Source organism: Castor canadensis, chromosome 8 (assembly GCF_047511655.1).
Source record: "Castor canadensis chromosome 8, mCasCan1.hap1v2, whole genome shotgun sequence".
NCBI lineage: Eukaryota > Metazoa > Chordata > Mammalia > Rodentia > Castoridae > Castor > Castor canadensis.
Genome location: NC_133393.1, coordinates 49,523,905 through 49,541,105, shown reverse-complemented (window position 1 = coordinate 49,541,105; position 17,201 = coordinate 49,523,905). Strand labels below are relative to the sequence as shown.

The 17,201-nt window shown below is 45.9% G+C and overlaps 1 protein-coding gene across 2 annotated transcripts in view; it reads left to right on the top strand.

Annotated features, from left to right (window-relative positions):
• Slc22a23 (solute carrier family 22 member 23) overlaps positions 1-17,201 on the top strand; it is a 169,539-nt gene that overhangs the window by 127,901 nt on the left and 24,437 nt on the right. For both annotated transcript variants that reach the window (XM_020183340.2, XM_074082980.1), the window contains exon 5: positions 17,065-17,192. In XM_020183340.2, coding sequence (XP_020038929.1) covers positions 17,065-17,192 — 128 coding nt within the window. The remainder of the gene's footprint in view (positions 1-17,064; positions 17,193-17,201) is intronic.

The window sequence follows — 17,201 nt, the reverse complement described above, 5'->3', positions numbered from 1 at the left end:
GTGGCCTTCCTACTGAAACCAAACCATTAGGTCACACAAAGTTCTGAGTGGGAAAAATGTTCCAGGCAAGTAAGACAAGCCAAGGCAGAAACTGGCTTCTGCTTGGCTTATTCTGGAAGAGGCAGGTCAGAGCAACTGCAGCATGGAAAAGAGGGAGGGACAAAAGAGACTCAGAAACATAGCTGGGGCTGCAAGCTTATTCCCAAAGCTGCAGAAATGCAGCTGGAGATTGTGCTCCAGCTGGAACTCCAAGCGGATCTCTCTGTAAATGGACAGTGGATAGAAGGCAGGTGAAGGTTGAGACAGGAAGACACTTGCTGTACCTTGTGCTGGTCTGTGAGGTGCAGCAGTGCTTGCACTAGTTGAAGGACAGGGTCACCTGCAGAGGTCCCATTGGAGAGGTGCTTTGGAAATGATGCCAGTGAGACTTGCCCATGGGCCCTATGTAGCATACCAGGATAAGAGAGGAAGCAGTGACAGGGGCTGGGGCTCTGTGAACTGAGGAGGTTCAGGAGGCTAGCACTCAAAGTCCTGTGCTGCCATTAGAGTTTGGGTAAACAGTCGAGGGAAAGCCTTGGAAACAGAGGGGTTTCCCTGCTGAAGGCAAGGGAGGAGCCCCTGAGAGTTGCTTTGAGACTTGCTTGAAGCCATAGCCATTCTACAAAGCAAGTTTTACTGCTATGCAAGTGTAGTGAGGCCAACAAATCAGGACATGATAAAACTGAAGCAGTTCCCAAGAGGGGCCTGCCATGCCATACAAGAGGTAGCAAGGACAGTCAGAGAGCAGAGGGAAAGGGGAAATGTGAACAGAAGTCTTTACTGTGGTTCCCACAGGAACAAATAAGGAGGCAAGATGGGGGCTGAGGATTTGCTAGTTCAGATCATTTCAGTGGTCTCTGGGGTCCGGGGCAGTCCCCAGTTGACTGATACCTGGCCCTGGGGTGAGTAGGACAGGCAGGTAGGAGCTCCATGTGTGAGCTATATAGGAAGTGGCGGGGGTGTGGACTGTGGATTGGTTGGTTTACATGTGAAGCATGAGCTTATAGTGAGTGAGCCCTTTGCTATCTCTAGGAATCAGCTATCCCTGGAAGAGGCCATCTCTCCAGGATCAGCAAGGCCCACACATCTAAACATAAGAAAGTGCAAGGCATGATGAATGTGCAACCTCCAGTAGCTACCCTCAGTACTCTGGAAGGAGTGACCCCAAGAGTAGAGGGGCCTCCCAGCACCAGTCAGCAGCAGGTTCAGTGTGATGCGCCCAGGATTGGGTGGGAATCTGGCAAGTATGTTGTGAGTGCAGGTGACTGGGATGATGACGCATGAATGATTTCTGCCTCAGTGAGTGAAGCCAAAGTAGGAGATTCACGTCATCACATGAGCTACCTGAGGTGCTCATGACACATTTAGCCTTCCAGACCTGGCAGGACTAGTGGTTGTTTTCCTGTGGGCTTCAGTTCAAGGAAGAGCTGCAGAAGCTGAGGGGCTAAGGAGAATGAAGGGTGCACTCACTAGTATGTGGGTTCTCCAGTGCTCCCCACAGGCAAACCTCAGCACTTCATCATGAAGCAAGGACAGAGGAGAGAGTACCTGAGAGATTCAACCCTACCACTGAAGGTGGCAGAGGCCTGAAACTATGACCCACCTGTCTCTGTACCAAGTAGAAGTGCTTGTTAGTCATCTTGCTTGGGTCTTCATTATCCCTTAGGAGATGCCAGCAGAAATTCAGGACTAATCTAGAAGGAAGTCATACTGACCGATCCTTTTTCCTGAATAGACATGGGATTCTTCCAGGCTCACAGCACAACAAATGACTGAGGAGAAAAAGAGACAAGATCCAAAGTACCAGAGGAAAGGAGAGTCTAAGAAGAATTCTGCCTAAGATGTTTTGGGAAGAAAAGTGGCAGGTGATGTGAGAATGAAAGAAGGAGCCAATTGATCAGCAGGGCTAATGCTTTCAACTTGCACAAGGAGGGAGAAGGTGCCCCTTCCAAATGGCCACAGCCTGCACCAAAGTATGTTGTGTTGACAGAGTTCTTTTCTTAGCCAGGACCAAGGCCTTGTACAAAGCACAGACTGGTCACCATCTTCAGAGATGCAGGTCTGTGTTATATTAGACATCTCAGGAGACAGGGGATGTGGGTTCCCTGGGTGGGATTTCACTGCTTAGTGATGACTTGAGGGAGAAGGCTGGAGTCTTTATGAAGTGTTCCCAAAGGAAACACAGGAAATGGGGACTCCAAGACCATGACAATAGGAGTGACTCTGTCCCCAGAACATTGGCCATGACCTCACCGTGCTTCACCATGTAAGTCAGACATATCGAGGGCCCAGCGTTTTTGGTAACATGCCACATCTGCTTTGTATCCCTATGCTGGTGGGCAGCTGGGGTGCCGACAGTGAACGTCCAGGGAGGGCTTGTTGGACGTGTGTGTAGCCACTGTTCTTCAAGCAGCATTTTTTAGGTTTCAGGCTGTTGTCATGAATAAAGCAGACACAGTCCTGCCCTGATGGAACAGCACAGCAAGGAAAGGAAACCACACTTGTAATTTACATCTCATGCCTCCTTTGAGGCAGATGCAGGCATCATGATGTTTGCTGACTGAGTGTGCCTTCAAGTTTTAGGAATATGCCAAGACCAGCTGCAAAGGTCCTCCTGTGTGAGGATATTTGGTTGGACCCTAGTACTCTTTTTTTTGGCAGTATTAGGATTTGAACTCAAGGCCTCACACTTGCTGCGCACTCTACCACTCCACCAGCCCTTTCTTGTGTTGGGTATTTCAAGATAAGGTCTCACAAACTTTTGCCCAGGCTGGATTCCGGAGCTGGCTTCGAACCACAATCCTACTGATCTCTACCTTTTTAGTAGCTAGGATTACACGCATGAGCCACCAGCACCTGGCTGAACCCTAGTACTCCTGATGTGTTAATGGTGGTGGTCAGCATGGTTATCCCTGCTTTTAGCTGGGAAACCAAGGATCAAAATGTCTTCCCAGACACTCAGAGGGAGGGAACATCATTAAAAAGTGGTTTTCAAATGTCAGTGGTTCTCAAAGTATAGTCCTGGGCTGAGGCTTAGAACTTGTATTTCCAACAGGTTTCTTTTTTTTTTCTTTATTCATATGTGCTCCAACAGGTTTCTAAGAGAGGCTGATGCTGAGGGTGGTGCAGGGGTAGGGAGGTGTGAAGAAGTGCTCTGGGTTGGGGGTACTGATGAACCTTAAAGTTTGGGAAACAGGCATGCCAGGCATCCCATAATAGAAAAAAGAGCCAGGCCTCCTGCTTATGGAATGTACAATCTAGTGCACCTTGGATGCAGATGTTAAAAGTGTACAAAAGGAGGTGCTCTGAAGCTGCAGAACTCCATACATGCACAAGGATTCAAGCTTCTGTAGTGAAAAGAAGCCGATGCCATCCTTGAGGCCTTGGTGAGAACCAATGGCCTAGTCCAGCTCCCTGCTGAGACAGGTGTCATCTTGACCATCTCAGAAGCAGGAGTTGGAGCGGGAGATGGAAGCAAGGAGAGAAGTGACAGAAGCTTGGTTTTGGATCTACTATTCTTTTTACACTGTGGAGAGGCATAAGTTTAGACAGGTTCTGCAGCTTCCCATCCTGGCCATGTCTCTGGTTAGGGGTGGAGAAGTTACCCTGCCTTGCTTACCTGTACCCCACTGGGAGCCCCATGCATCTTGCTCTCAGAGCACCTTCAGCTCCCCATCTGTCCTCACCCTTGCAGGGGAGCACACGGGGCAACTTTCTTACCCTCTCTGCCAAGACTTATCATCAAGCACCTCACTGGAAAAGATTTACCTTGGACTCGCATAGCATACACTCTTTACATAGCACTTGGAGGAAGCACAACAGATGTGGTCCAGATGCACAAAGATGAGGTATTATTAACTGTGCCCTCTTCAGTTGGAATTTCATCCTGATGAGTGAAAAGAATCAGCCGGCAATTAACACAGTCATCAGAAGCATCAGGGAAAGCAATAAGATAACAAGCCAAATGGGAAATAATAGGGAAGGAGATGAAGGTTGGGCTGTGCTGTCTAATGCTGGAGAATAAGTTATAGTACCAATTCGCAGACGAGAGAGAAAACTCGTGGTGAAGAAGGGAAGGTGAGCCGGTGAGATGAACACACTGTCTGGGGAGCCTGCGAGGGCAGAAACCTTAGGAAAAATTCACACACTAAGGGGATTTTAACTTTAAAATTTTTCAAGATAAATGCCATTATAAAACATATCAATGGCCTCAGGTTAGATAAATGTCCAATTTTTTAAAAAATGCTAACCATCCCAGTATGCAAATGGTCCTAATTTTTAAATATAACTAGAAATATTTTGTTCAGAATCACATGATTTTTAGTATTTCTTGAAAGTTTGGTTTGCTTGGGAGGGTGGAATTTGGGGGGAGGTTTGTTTTGCTCAGTGGGGCCGAGTCCAGCAGGTATACACCAGAGCCAGTATGAAGGCCACCAGCTGCCCCACTTACTCCCATGTGCCATGGTGCTTCTCGGGGAGGCATCCAGTCTGCCTAGAGCAATATGTCCTTGGCACGGAGCCATGCCTCTCACCTGGGAAGAATTCTATGTCTTGTGTTTGTTTTGTTTTGGTTTGTTTTTTTGGCTATATTCTCAGGGCCTTGTGCTTGCTAAGCAGGTGGTCTACCACTTGAGCCACACCCCCGACTCTTTCTCGTCTTAGTAATTTTTCAGAAGGGAGGTCTGAAAACCATATTGTACTAAGAGACTATTGCAGATAAAATCAGACTGTGGGATTCCCTGCACAGAAAGCAAAACAGAATCCAGTTACACTAACAGTTAAGTCACATGGGAAAATATCTTCTTCAAAGGAAAAGGGAAGTGGTGAATTATAAAAAGCTGTATCTGAGAACTTGCATAAACATGCAGTTAATGACTTTTATAGGTTATTGATGTTTAACTTAGGGTGATATATTGGAAAAGTAAAGAAAAAAATTTCAGTCAGATTCTACTCACCTATAAATTGTATACATAGGGAAAGAGTGGCTAATACTAACACAAGGCAATGTACAAATGGTAGTCCATATTTCCATCATGAAAGTAGAATAATCAATTAACTGTGAGATGGACATGTTCTCTAAGTTGGGATTTGGGGATTTGCTCATGTCTTGGGATTTTAGGGAGGCCTCAGATGAGAGGCTGCCTGTCTTTAACTTCTGAGTACCCCAGATGTTATGTAAAATACTAGGAACTCCAGTAGCTAACACACTGCTTCTCAGGAAAACTGGAGAAAAGCTGAGATGGGAAGTGTGGTCTTCCAACACTGTGCACTGTACTAGGCCATTGACCCCTTCTGTCCCCAGGGCCAGCCCAAGAGTCCATCTCCCTACCCCACTCATGAGGCCAGCGTGAGGATCATGTAGCCTTGAAACCAGGCTGAGAGCAGCCTGTGTGTCTGTGTCTGTGTGTGTGTGTGTGTGTGTGTGTGTGTGTGTGTGTGTGTGTGTGTGCGTGTGTGCGTGCATGCGTGCGTGTGCATTTGCGTGGGCTTGGGGACTGGTAGATGGGCCAGTGATAAGTGGCTGCTACAGTGTCAGCTTGCCAAAGTCCATGTGGATGGGTAGTATGAAGCTAAGGGACACAGCCATCTCAAAGTTGGCCTTAGGGACCCTTGTAAAGTGTACCAATGTCAAAGAAGCAGTTTGGCTTCACTGTGTCATGGGAATCACCTGGTAAGTCATGACTGATTCCCATGGAGGTGGAAGAGGCATGTGGGGTGATGACAAAGAGCCAGCATAGGATAAGGCAGGAGCAGCAGGAAGCCAAAGATCATGAGTCGATGCCATGGCCTGACTCTGCTCCCCTGCTGGGGATCTGGATTAGAGTGACAGATCAAGACAGACTGGCAATACCACTCTTGGGGATATACCCAAAAGACTGTGACACAGGTTACTCCAGAGGCACCTGCACACCCATGTTTATTGCGGCACTATTCACAATAGCCAAGTTATGGAAACAGCCAAGATGCCCCACCACCGACGAATGGATTAAGAAAATGTGGTATCTATACACAATGGAATTTTATGCAGCCATGAAGAAGAAGAAATGTTATCATTCGCTGGTAAATGGATGGAATTGGAGAACATCATTCTGAGTGAGGTTAGCCTGGCCCAAAAGACCAAAAATTGTATGTTCTCCCTCATATGTGGACATTAGATCAAGGGCAAACACAACAAGGGGATTGGACTTTGAGCACATAATAAAAGCGAGAGCACACAAGGGAGGGGTGAGGATAGGTAAGACACCTAAAAAACTAGCTAGCATTTGTTGCCCTTAACGCAGAGAAACTAAAGCAGATACCTTAAAAGCAACTGAGGCCAATAAGAAAAGGGGACCAGGAACTAGAGAAAAGGTTAGATCAAAAAGAATTAACCAAGAAGGTAACACACACACACAGGAAATTAATGTGAGTCAATTCCCTGTATAGCTATCCTTATCTCAACCAGCAAAAACCCTCATTCCTTCCTATTATGGCCTATACTCTCTCTACAACAAAATTAGAAATAAGGGCAAAATAGTTTCTGCTGGGTATTGGAGGGGAGAGGGAGGGGACAGAGTGGGTGGTAAGGGAGGGGGTGGGGGCAGGGGGGAGAAAAGACCCAAGCCTTGTATGCACATATGAATAATAAAATAAAATTTAGAAAAAGACAAACTGGGTCCCCAGGGAAGGGGCAGATTGCGCTCCTTGAACAGGCTGTAAATTCAGGAGTGCCAATAAAATTCCAATGAGATGCAGAAACAGCAAAAGCCCGTTGTTCCTTCTGCCCACTTACCTCCTCAAGTTGTTTTACTATTTATAGAAAAAGGTCAAATTAATTCCCCTACAGATTGTATTTGAAGTCCCTAAGTGCCTTGTATTTCTGTGACCTGATGATCATCTCTATGGATAGCTTGCTAAAATGAGCAGGAAGGGGGGAAAAGGGGAAGATGTTGACCCAGCTGGATGCAAGGCTCCAGACTGTAGATGACTGTATTTTAATTGAATTCCAAGTCTTTATCTACTTATGACATGAACCAAGGGACATTTTGAGTGTATTGCAGTCATTACACATTCAGAGTTGGTAATCTGCCTGGCCTAAGCCTAAAGCACCTTGAGTATATCTGAGCATTGCATGGGTAAGCTCAGCTCAGTGTCTAGCTGCCACAGGAGTGACTGTTGGCCCTAAGTGTCTTCAGAGAATGTGGGGCCAGGATGGGCCTCAGGTGGGAGGAAACTGAGGTCCAGAGCGGTAACATAACTCGCCCAAGGTCACAAAGGCTTCTGATATTTTTCCACCATAATTTTTCCATAGCAAAGGGATTATGGAGACTAGGTTTTTGAAAAACAGAAGAGATGCAAAGTTCTAAGATTATGTGACAGAATAATTAGTGAGATGGTACTTTCAATGATGAAAGAACTCCTTGTTCTACCAAGACATTCGCAAGGAGTCTGTTGGCCTTGGGGAAACCTCAGGATTTAACCATCCTCAGAGCCAATCCTTTATTTGATTTCAAGATACACATCCAAATTACTAAGTTTAGTAAAAATCATAAACTTAAAAAAATTTTAAATTCATCCATTTTCTGATGTCTTTCCACCTACGCATAACCTTGAATGTAGCCGGGTCTACATTCTCCTTCCTTCTGCTTGCTGTGTTCTGCCCGTTTCACTAATTTATCCATGTAGGTGGTTATCAGGTCACAGAAAATCTAGGCACATAGGGTCTTATTTGTTTTTATACCAAATAGAACTATTTTTTTAAAGGAAGGGAGGAGAAGAAATCCACATGAAAATTTATCTACTGGGTCCAAAGGAGAGAGGAGATGGTTGGTTTTGGGTTGTTTTTGTTTTTGTTTTTTTCTTTTTTAATAGGGCCTTGTGCTTTTGTGCAGGCTGGCCTCAAACCACAATTCTCCTACCTCAACCTCCCAAGTTGCTGGGATTACACCTGGCCCCCAGTTTGAACAGAGATTAATGATATTCTCCCCACTGATATTCCATTCAGTTCTTAACTTTGGTTTTTTTCCTTTTGGGACTGTCTTTAGAATTTCTAAACTCTCTGATACTTGGTCATACCCCAAAACATAACAGCTAGGACAGCCTCTTTAAATTAGAAGTATCCTGAGCTGAGCTACACCCTTTTGTACATGCACATTGAGAGAACTTCTCTCCATAAGCCTTTGGTGGCTTTGCCCCCTCCCTGGCCCCTGCTTTGAGTCCTTTGCTATGGGTTGCACGGGCTTACTTGATGGGAGTTCCCACCCTAGGCTAGAGCTACAGCTCAGCGGAAGAGCATGTGCTTAGCATGTTTTTCTCCCTGACAAGGTAGCTTCCTGGGGCCCAGTTCTGCGTGCAGTCCATCTCCATGCCAGCCCCAGGCTTGCAGGGTGGTGATGCTCAAAGCATGTTTATTCCATGAATGATGTCACGTTGAATCATAGGCGGGAAGGTGTGCCTGTCTAAACTAAATACTTGAAAAAACAAATAAAGGAATGGTGGAAGGTAGGGTAAGGTACAACTAACTTAATAAAGCTTTAGCAGTTAGTTTTATTTCCTTCCTATTTTCTTTATGGATAAATGTTCCAGTACAATAAATTAAAGGGGTACATATGCTTCTCATCCAGAGAACTGCCAAATTGGCATTTCACCAGTAGGTGTTAAACAAATTCACAATAAAGCAGCTTAGATAGGATACCTGTTGATGTCAGAGTCTCCAACTGGATTAAGAAATAATTTATTATTTTTAAAGGTCAAGGGAAAATAATCTTATTATGATCACAGTACTGAGTTTCAGCTATTGATTCTGCTGAACAGTTGTACAACTTACAAGGACCGCAATGTAAAACAGACCCAAGAAATGTAAATGAGACAGCCTTGAGGCTCAGTCAAATCCTCACTCCGGGAAAGGCAACAGAATGGGAAGCAATGCATTCCTATTAAATCGTAGGTCGCTGTGCTCTGCAAAGCATGGGTCAAGGTGAGTGCTACAGGAGACAAAGAGGGCTGTCCTTGTCTAAGTAGCATGCCCACACAAAGCATGGAGAAACAACAAAATACTGGTATCAGTCAAGAAACAATGGACCTATATGATTGATGGACTTCATAGACCTATATGAAACAGAACTAAAACACCTCTTGCAATTGCTTTAAGTGGGATAGGGAGGGAGCTGAGGGGGAGAGACAATAGGGGCAATGTAAATAATGTACAACATAAGTCTAATCAGAATTGTCACTACAGATCCACCCCCCCATATAATGAATATATCCTAATAAAAATTTTATAATAAAAGAAAATGAAACAATGGACAGCCAGGTGTGGTGGTACACATCTATAAATCCCAGCTCTTGGGAGGTAGAGGCAGGAGGATCCTGAGTTCTACACCAGCCCAGGCTACATAGTGAAACCCTGTCTCAAAAGAAAGAAAAGAAAGAAAGACTCAAGCTGTAGAGTGCCTGCCTCACAGCACAAAGCTGAGTTCAGAACCCAGTAAAGGGGTCCACATAAACATTTTGCACATAACTTTTTAAGCACCAGCACTTCGTTGTAGCTAATAGGGTGGAATCTTTCTAAAATATTTTTTTTTCCTGCTTTCTCAGCATACTGTAAACATGGCATGATGTAGACAGAACACGAAAGGCCCAAGACCAGGCATCAGCACTGTAGGACTTAGGTCTTCACTGTGCGGTGAAGGCTGCATTGGCTGCCTTAGGGGCTAACTGGAGCCTCTGTGTGGTGCTCGTGTTCCTTTTTGTCACTTGACCTCTCTGGTGAGTGACTGCAGGTCTATTGTGATGGCATCAGGTGCCTCTGTGTCACCACAGTGGGATCCTTCAGGATGTCCAGGGTATGTGAGGCTCCTGTGTCCACAGGGAGGAGCTGGCGACCCTGCATCCTGATTGCTTCTTCAGGATGTGTCGCTACATCTCCTGAGATAGTCACTGGCCTCCATTCTTGCTGCCATTGGCCCTCTAGGCTCCCATAGAACTGCTCCCAACCTTGTGTCCTGGGGCTTCCTCTCCTAGATGTCACACTCTGAGTCTGGGAAGCAAGTCCATGTTTCCTGAGAGTGAGCTGTGTGACCTACATGTTACTCAGTTAGAGACCCCTTTCACTCACTTTCTGCTTCTTGGTCCTTTCATGATGAACTGAAGCTGTGGAGAAAGGACCCTGCTGATCTGTGCAGTGGTTCTCTGTGAGGTCTCTGCTCCCAGTCCAGGATGGAAAGTGAGGTGACTCTGAGGTACCATTGACTGTGTTCCTGTCCTCGACTCACAGGGAAGAATTTAATGTGCTTTCATCCAGGACTTCAAAATGGGAGCTGTGGCACCATCCCTGGGGAGCAGGGGATCTGTCTCAGTGCCAGTCTGGAGGGACAGGTATTTTAGAGGGTGCAACTGGCATTTATACTACAGCATGGAGCAGTGCAATGTGGTCAAGGAGCCACCTGGTGACGTCTGTGTATGCAACTGCCCTAACAGGCATCTGAACCATGGGCTTAGCTCTAAAGGAGCAGAGGGGCAGTACAGGGGCACTCAGATTGGAGTATAGACGTGCTTTCATCTTCTCTGCAATGGTTTTTGGTTTGGGGTTTGCTTGGATTTTTTTATAATACTGGCTGAACTCAGGCCTTCCTGCTTTGCTAGGCAGGCCCTCTACCACTTGAGCCACACTACCAACCTTTTTTGTTATTTTTGAGATAGGGTCTCACTTTATGCCTGGGCTGTTATGGGGATGCTTCTGTGTGGGCATCCCCATGCAGGTAGGGCAACATTGTGCCCAGCCATTGATTGAGATGAGGTCTTGAGAATTTTTTGTCCAGGATGGCCTTGACCCATGATCCTCCCAATCTCTGACTCCTGAGTAACTAGGATTATAGGCTTGAGCAACCACACCTGGCTGTACTGTTTTTTAACTGTGATAAAATATACATCATATAACATTTTAAAGTGTACAACTCAGTGGCCACATCATATTGTCACTGTCAGCTCCTCCATCTCCAGAATATTTTCATCCTGTAAAAAGGGAATGCCGCACCCATTAAACCACAACTCCCCATTTCCCCATCTCATCCCCAGCCCCTGGCAACCACATTCTGTGTCCCTGTCTCTGTGAATCTGAGTGTTCTAGGCATCACATGTAAATGGAAGCACACACTATTTGCCCTTTCTGTGGCTGGTTTATTTCACTGAATCCCTAAGGTTCATCCATGCTGTAGCATGTCTTAGTCCATTTTCTCTTGCTATCACAGAATACCTGAGACTGAGTAATTCATAGAGCATAAAGTTTTATTTGCTCATTGATATGGAGACAGGGAATTCCAAGAGCATGGCACTAGCATCTTGCAAGGGCCTTCATGCTACATCGTAACATGGTGGAGGGCATCACATAGAGAAACAGCTCTTCTCATAAAGCAGCCAGGCCCTCATGGACACCCCACCCAGATGACCTTATCTACTCCTAATCACACCTCCCAAAGGTCCCTCTTTCCAATGAACTTGTGAATCTAGAGATTAAGTTTCTAACACATGAAATTTGCAGACACACTCAAGCCATAGCCTTGTGTGTTCTTCCATCCATTGGTGGGTTCTATAATATTTTAATTTTTAAATAGAGAATGCATTGGCTTACTTAGGGATTCTGTAGCCAAGCTCTTTGGTCCCAGTTTCCTCACTGATGATCATCTCACCTCGACAGGGGGGATAGTGACATGAGGTGAGCCATGTCTTTGCATAGGGCACCAACTGCACAGCCCTGCATTAATAGGCACTTGGAACCTGACATCACGTGGGCCAAATACAGTTCCATGTCACTTATCCAAAGTAAAGAATAGTGTTGAGGACCTCTCCAGGTCTGTCATCAAACATATTGATATTTCTGCACTGAAATACCCATGGGGTTCCATGAGGAGAGATGCGTGGAGGCTAAATGCACCCTTATTTAACCTCCCTCTCTGCCTCCACTAGGCTCAGGCCAGTTCAGATATTGGTTTGAGGATTCTAGAATTGTGACTACAATTTGTTGTAGACTTTTTAACCACCATAAACATATTTCTGAAAATATGAGCCTGTCCAGCTCATCACTTGTCTTGGGACAAGAGATCCCCTTAGACATGTCAGTATCAGGAGGAGAGAAAACCATCCACCCACTGTCCCTTGAGGAGCTCTGCTGGGATAGAGTCAGTCAAAACGTCCAGATCGCTGGAGACCCAACACCCAGGGAGGGTGCTGTGTGTGCTGCTGAGGGTGAGGAATCTCTGCCAGTCTGGACTTGTCAGTGAACTAGCAAGTGCCTCGAATGCAGGCATGGTGCCTCCGTGTGCCATCTGCTCGTCCTGCACTGTCCTCTGAGTTACTACATGGCTTGGGGATGAGTCCTTGTACCCTCCATCACTCCAGCCTGGGGACTTAAACGTGAGTGGTAGGTGGAGAGCCAGGCTCTCTCTCTTTCTCTGTGAGGGGGAGAAGGGACAGACACACAACCTCAGACGCAGCTGAGAACTGGTCCTGGATGATCCTGGCTGAGCATTCTGCTCTGGGGAACAACCTTGTCCTGAATAGCTCTTTATAAGCAAATAGAGAACTATCCTCCACTGGGCATCCCTCAGTGCTCTTCATCCTTGCCCTGCCCCTGGCCTCCCACATGGGGATGAGCAAGACAAGTGGGGAATTTTGGATCTACCCTACCTTCCTACAGAAAGAAGCCCTGGGGATCAGTGAACCACCTGCATGGAGCAGTCACTTGTCAGGTGTGAAGATGAGGTCCGTTTAGGTCTTCCCAGCCTAAAAAATCTCCAGTCACACCATCAGTGTTCAAATCCCAGTTCTGCCTTTGATGTTGTTTGGGTATTACCGGAATTTGAACTCAGGGCTTCACACTTGCTAGGCTCTACCACTTGCTGCTAGCCCCCAGCTCTGCCTTTGAGTAGTTAGGCCATACTTGGCAATGTCCTTGAGCTTTTTTGTTTGTTTGTTTGAAACAGGATCTCACTACATAGCTCAAGCTAGCCTCACACTCATGATCTTCCTGCCTCAGCCTCCCCAATGCTGTCACTACAAGTGTGCACCACCTGGCGCCATCCTTGAGCTTTCTTTCCCATCTATAAAATGGGGATTACTGTACCACCGTGAATACTTCCAGCTCTGGAAATTTCCTGTTCCTCTCCAGTGGGCCAAAATGAGCCCATTGCTCCATGAACCAGCTTCCTTTTTCCCAGGCCTAGCCTTGCCTCCCCCAACCCCCACCCCCCCACCCTTCTCCACTTGCCTCAGAGTTGCATCCTGATAACAGACAGCTACAGAGATTTGAACAACAGCAAAAAATGCTGCTGTCCTGACCACAGCTACTCTGGCAGCCATGCAAAGCCATCCACCAGCAGAGCTACTGTGGTTCTGTGCCTCGTCCCCTCTGAGGTCACCTTTTCACCATCCACCTGTGGAGGAACCAGGCAGGTCATGGCCTCCAGCTGCCTTCTGTGCTTTGTTATTTTTGGTTGAAATTGGTGGATTTCTTTGAGGCTCAGCCATGTTCTTCCCAGGTCCTGGGTTGTTGGCTGGGTTTTTAGTTTGCATGACTTTATCATGTTACGTACTTGTCAGGAGAAATTTCACCAAGTTCCCATAACACAGCCACACAGCACATTATCCAAACTAATGCAGCCTTCTCTGGGCTTCCTCCCAGACCATAGGCCCACAGTTCAACGAGTTCCTTATAAATTTGAATACATCATAAAACTTAAGTACTCCACACATGCGTCCATTGGATTTGTGGCATTCTGGAACACCTGGGGACACATCACAAGGACAGTCTTCCCAAGTGCCTGTCACCACGAGGCCGACTAGGCAGTTAAGGGTGTGTGGGCCCTCAAGTCAGACTGTCAGGGTTCGAATCCTAGCTCCGCCATTTGACAGTTTTGCGATTCTGAGCAATGTACTTGAACTTCCTCCGCCTGAGCTTTCCCATCTGCAAAATGAGTAATAATAGGACCACCATGTAATGAGCTTAACGTGGGAACCTGGTAGGACAGTGTGGTCACAGTCCAGCCATGGGGAAAGTGGTCTGCAGGGTGCTTGAGATAGTTGTGTGGCTACTGCGAGCCTGCCTGTGTCTCCTGGAGGACACTGGTCCCATGGCTGCTGCTCCACAGATTCCATATGCCTAGAGTCATCCATACTCATGCCAGCCTCCATCCTCTCCTCTCCCTTCTCATCTCATACCCAGCATGCTGCGTCACCAGCCTGTAGCTTCCCAAACACAGCATACTCTTCCCCACTCCCTCGCCTCCCCTCTGGGTCCTGTCCTCGAACACACCCAGCAGCACACTAGACCAACTCCTGCTCATTTTCCAAGACAGCCCAAGCAGAGCACTGCCTGTCCTGACAGCCCCAAATCATCCCATGTACACAGGCTTCTGTCCAAGTCACTCATTCGTCACTCAGCGTGTGTGTGCTCCACCTTGTCTGTCTGTCACAAAGGTCTCCTACCAGCCATGAGGTCAGGAGTGGATCCATTGGAGATGAATTTGTAGTAACTGCTCAGTACACACTGGAAGAAAGTAATTTGGAACCCAGTGAAAACTTGAGCTCCAAGAGGGGCCCTAGACCGTGAGGGCTCACTATGCCTTTGAAAGCAGCTGTCCTTGAGCCTTTGCTACAAGCTCTGTAATTCTCAAAGGTTCTCTAGACGGGGCTGCTAATTTCTCATATAGATGTCTACTTTCTGCTGCCAGTCTTTAGTTATTCAAACTGTTGTCTACAAACCTGACCTTGGTGGTGACAAGGACAAGCTAAACAGCAAATGGCCACTCAGGTTCAGGCAGTCCCAAAGGCCTGGGTTCCACTGGCTGCCTCGAGGGCTCCCAGGTGGTTCTGGTCTCTGCTTGTGGCTTGAAACCTGGGAGGAGAAGAGAATCTTCTTGTGAAGATCAAGGGCTCTTTGGTCCCTGTGTTTCCCTCCTGGGGTTCAATGCCTAGACTGATGGAGTTCCAGGAACAAAAATGGCTGCCTTGTATGCATAACACAGGGCTTTTTTTTTTTTTTTTTTTTTTAAAGCCAGAGATGCTACTCAAACATGTTGCTTGGTGGTTTCCCTGAGCCCTCTACTTCCCATCCAAGAACCAGACCAGGTGTAGGAAACCCATCGTCACAGGGCTGCCAACCCTGGGGCAAAGCTTAGGGATGAGTGAGGAACAGGGCTTGAGCTGGCTGGGCAATGAGAACATGGCTCTGTGAGAGGTTGGAAGGTGGGCTGCAGTCCTCCCCTGCTGCCCCCACATCTGAACTTTGTTCTTCCCCTGCCCTACCTTGGTTTATAACCTTGATTCCCTGCTGTGGAATTGGCACCCATAACCATTTGCTATAAATGTTATCTTAAAGGACACAGATTCCTGCGTGTGTGAGCCATATTTTAATGCTTCAGAATCCACTGAAAGCAACTTGTGCTGCAGGATTAGCATATTTATATATGCTAATATAATAGGGAAGGGGAAACACTAATAAAAATCCCAGAATATTTAGAATCAAATCATACGTGAAGCTGAAATGATATTAGATGAAATTTTGAAATCTTAACTATATAAATTGGAAAATGATTGTTCATGTTCTGCATGTCCATCTCAAGAAACTAGAAAAAAGCACTACACCCAAACACATCAGCAAGATGGAAATAATAGAGAGGGGAGATTAAACTATAGGAGGCATTGTGTTAGGTTATTTCATTAGAAAGAAAATATCAGACTAAAATCACCAAATTTTAATATCTATGTAATATAGGAGTGTTTCTTTTTGCTTAAATTGTTATTCAAATTTAATTTAATTTTAATAACTGGAGGCCAGTAAAAAACATTAATTTAGATTATTAATGAAAATCAGTGACTACAACTTGAATTGTATATTATTATGGCTTTCCATTTGGGGTGGGGGGTCACCAACTTCAGACAATAGCAACAGTAATGCTTTTTCCAGCTGCTGTTCCATTTAATCAGATTCTCCTCAACTGGCAAGGCATGTTAGGCCATCATGGTGACTTCTTCCTAGACTCCATTGTGACTGTCTGACTATGTAACTAAAATAAAACAGAACCATAACTGGAACACTAGAGCTTAGACAGGCCTGGCCTGGCATCCTTAACCTTGAGTTCCACTTTTTGTCACTCCTATTAACGGTCTGCTGCCTATCTTGTAATAAAGTTTTATTGCCACACAGCCATGTTCACTCTCTAAATGTTGGGCTATGACAGAGACCATTTCACCCTCAAAAGCTAAAATATTGACTATCTAGACTTTCACACAGTAAGTATGCCAACCTCTGTCCCAGCCACATTTTTTCTTTGTCTTGTAAATATTGTCGTGAATGTAAATTTACAAAGCTAATTGAGAATAAAACACTAATTTTATCCCCCTATTGGAGCTTCTCAAGAGATTTTATCTTTAAAAAAAAAAAAGAAAAAAGGAGATTCTGTTGCTGATAAAAGTTGAAAACCACTGTGTCGCGTCATCATCTCAAGGAGAAGTGTCTCTCAGCTAGCAGCAAAGTAATTCCGAAGAGAAACTGTGAGACTCAGCCATCAAATGTGCAGAAACTGAAAAGAATGGCCAGGTTGCTCATGTTAGGAGTAATTTTAAAACTTAACAGTACTCTATTAATATTTGTATTTTGTGACAACACAATAAAAGCAGCAGTCTTTGGTGACTGCTAACACATACTTTAGAACTCCATAATGGAACTGGGATGTAGCTCAGTGGTAGATAGAGTGCTTGCCCAGCATGCGTGAGGCTCTGGGTTCCATCCCTAGCACCAAAAAACTTCTTTAAATAAAATAGCCATGGTTATTTTGAAAGGCACATTCTGAGTCCTTGACACAGCTGATGGTGTTCCTATCAGCCACTTTCTAAAAGGAAATGAGGATGTATTTTAGCGCCTATTGTCTCATCTCCCCAAGTTGGGTTGACAAGCATCCAGCCAATGGGCAGAGGGCCATGCCGAAACCCCACTCCTTGGTGCCCTGCAGAGCTGGAAGACATTCAGCAATTCCTTTTATGTCTTTGAAGGATATTCCCTGAGTCCCTCCGATGGCTGATGGCTACCCAGCAGTTTGAGTCTGCAAAGAAGCTGATCCTGCACTTCACACAGAAGAATTGCATGAGCCCCGAGAGCGACATCAAGGGTGTGATGCCAGGTGAGTGTA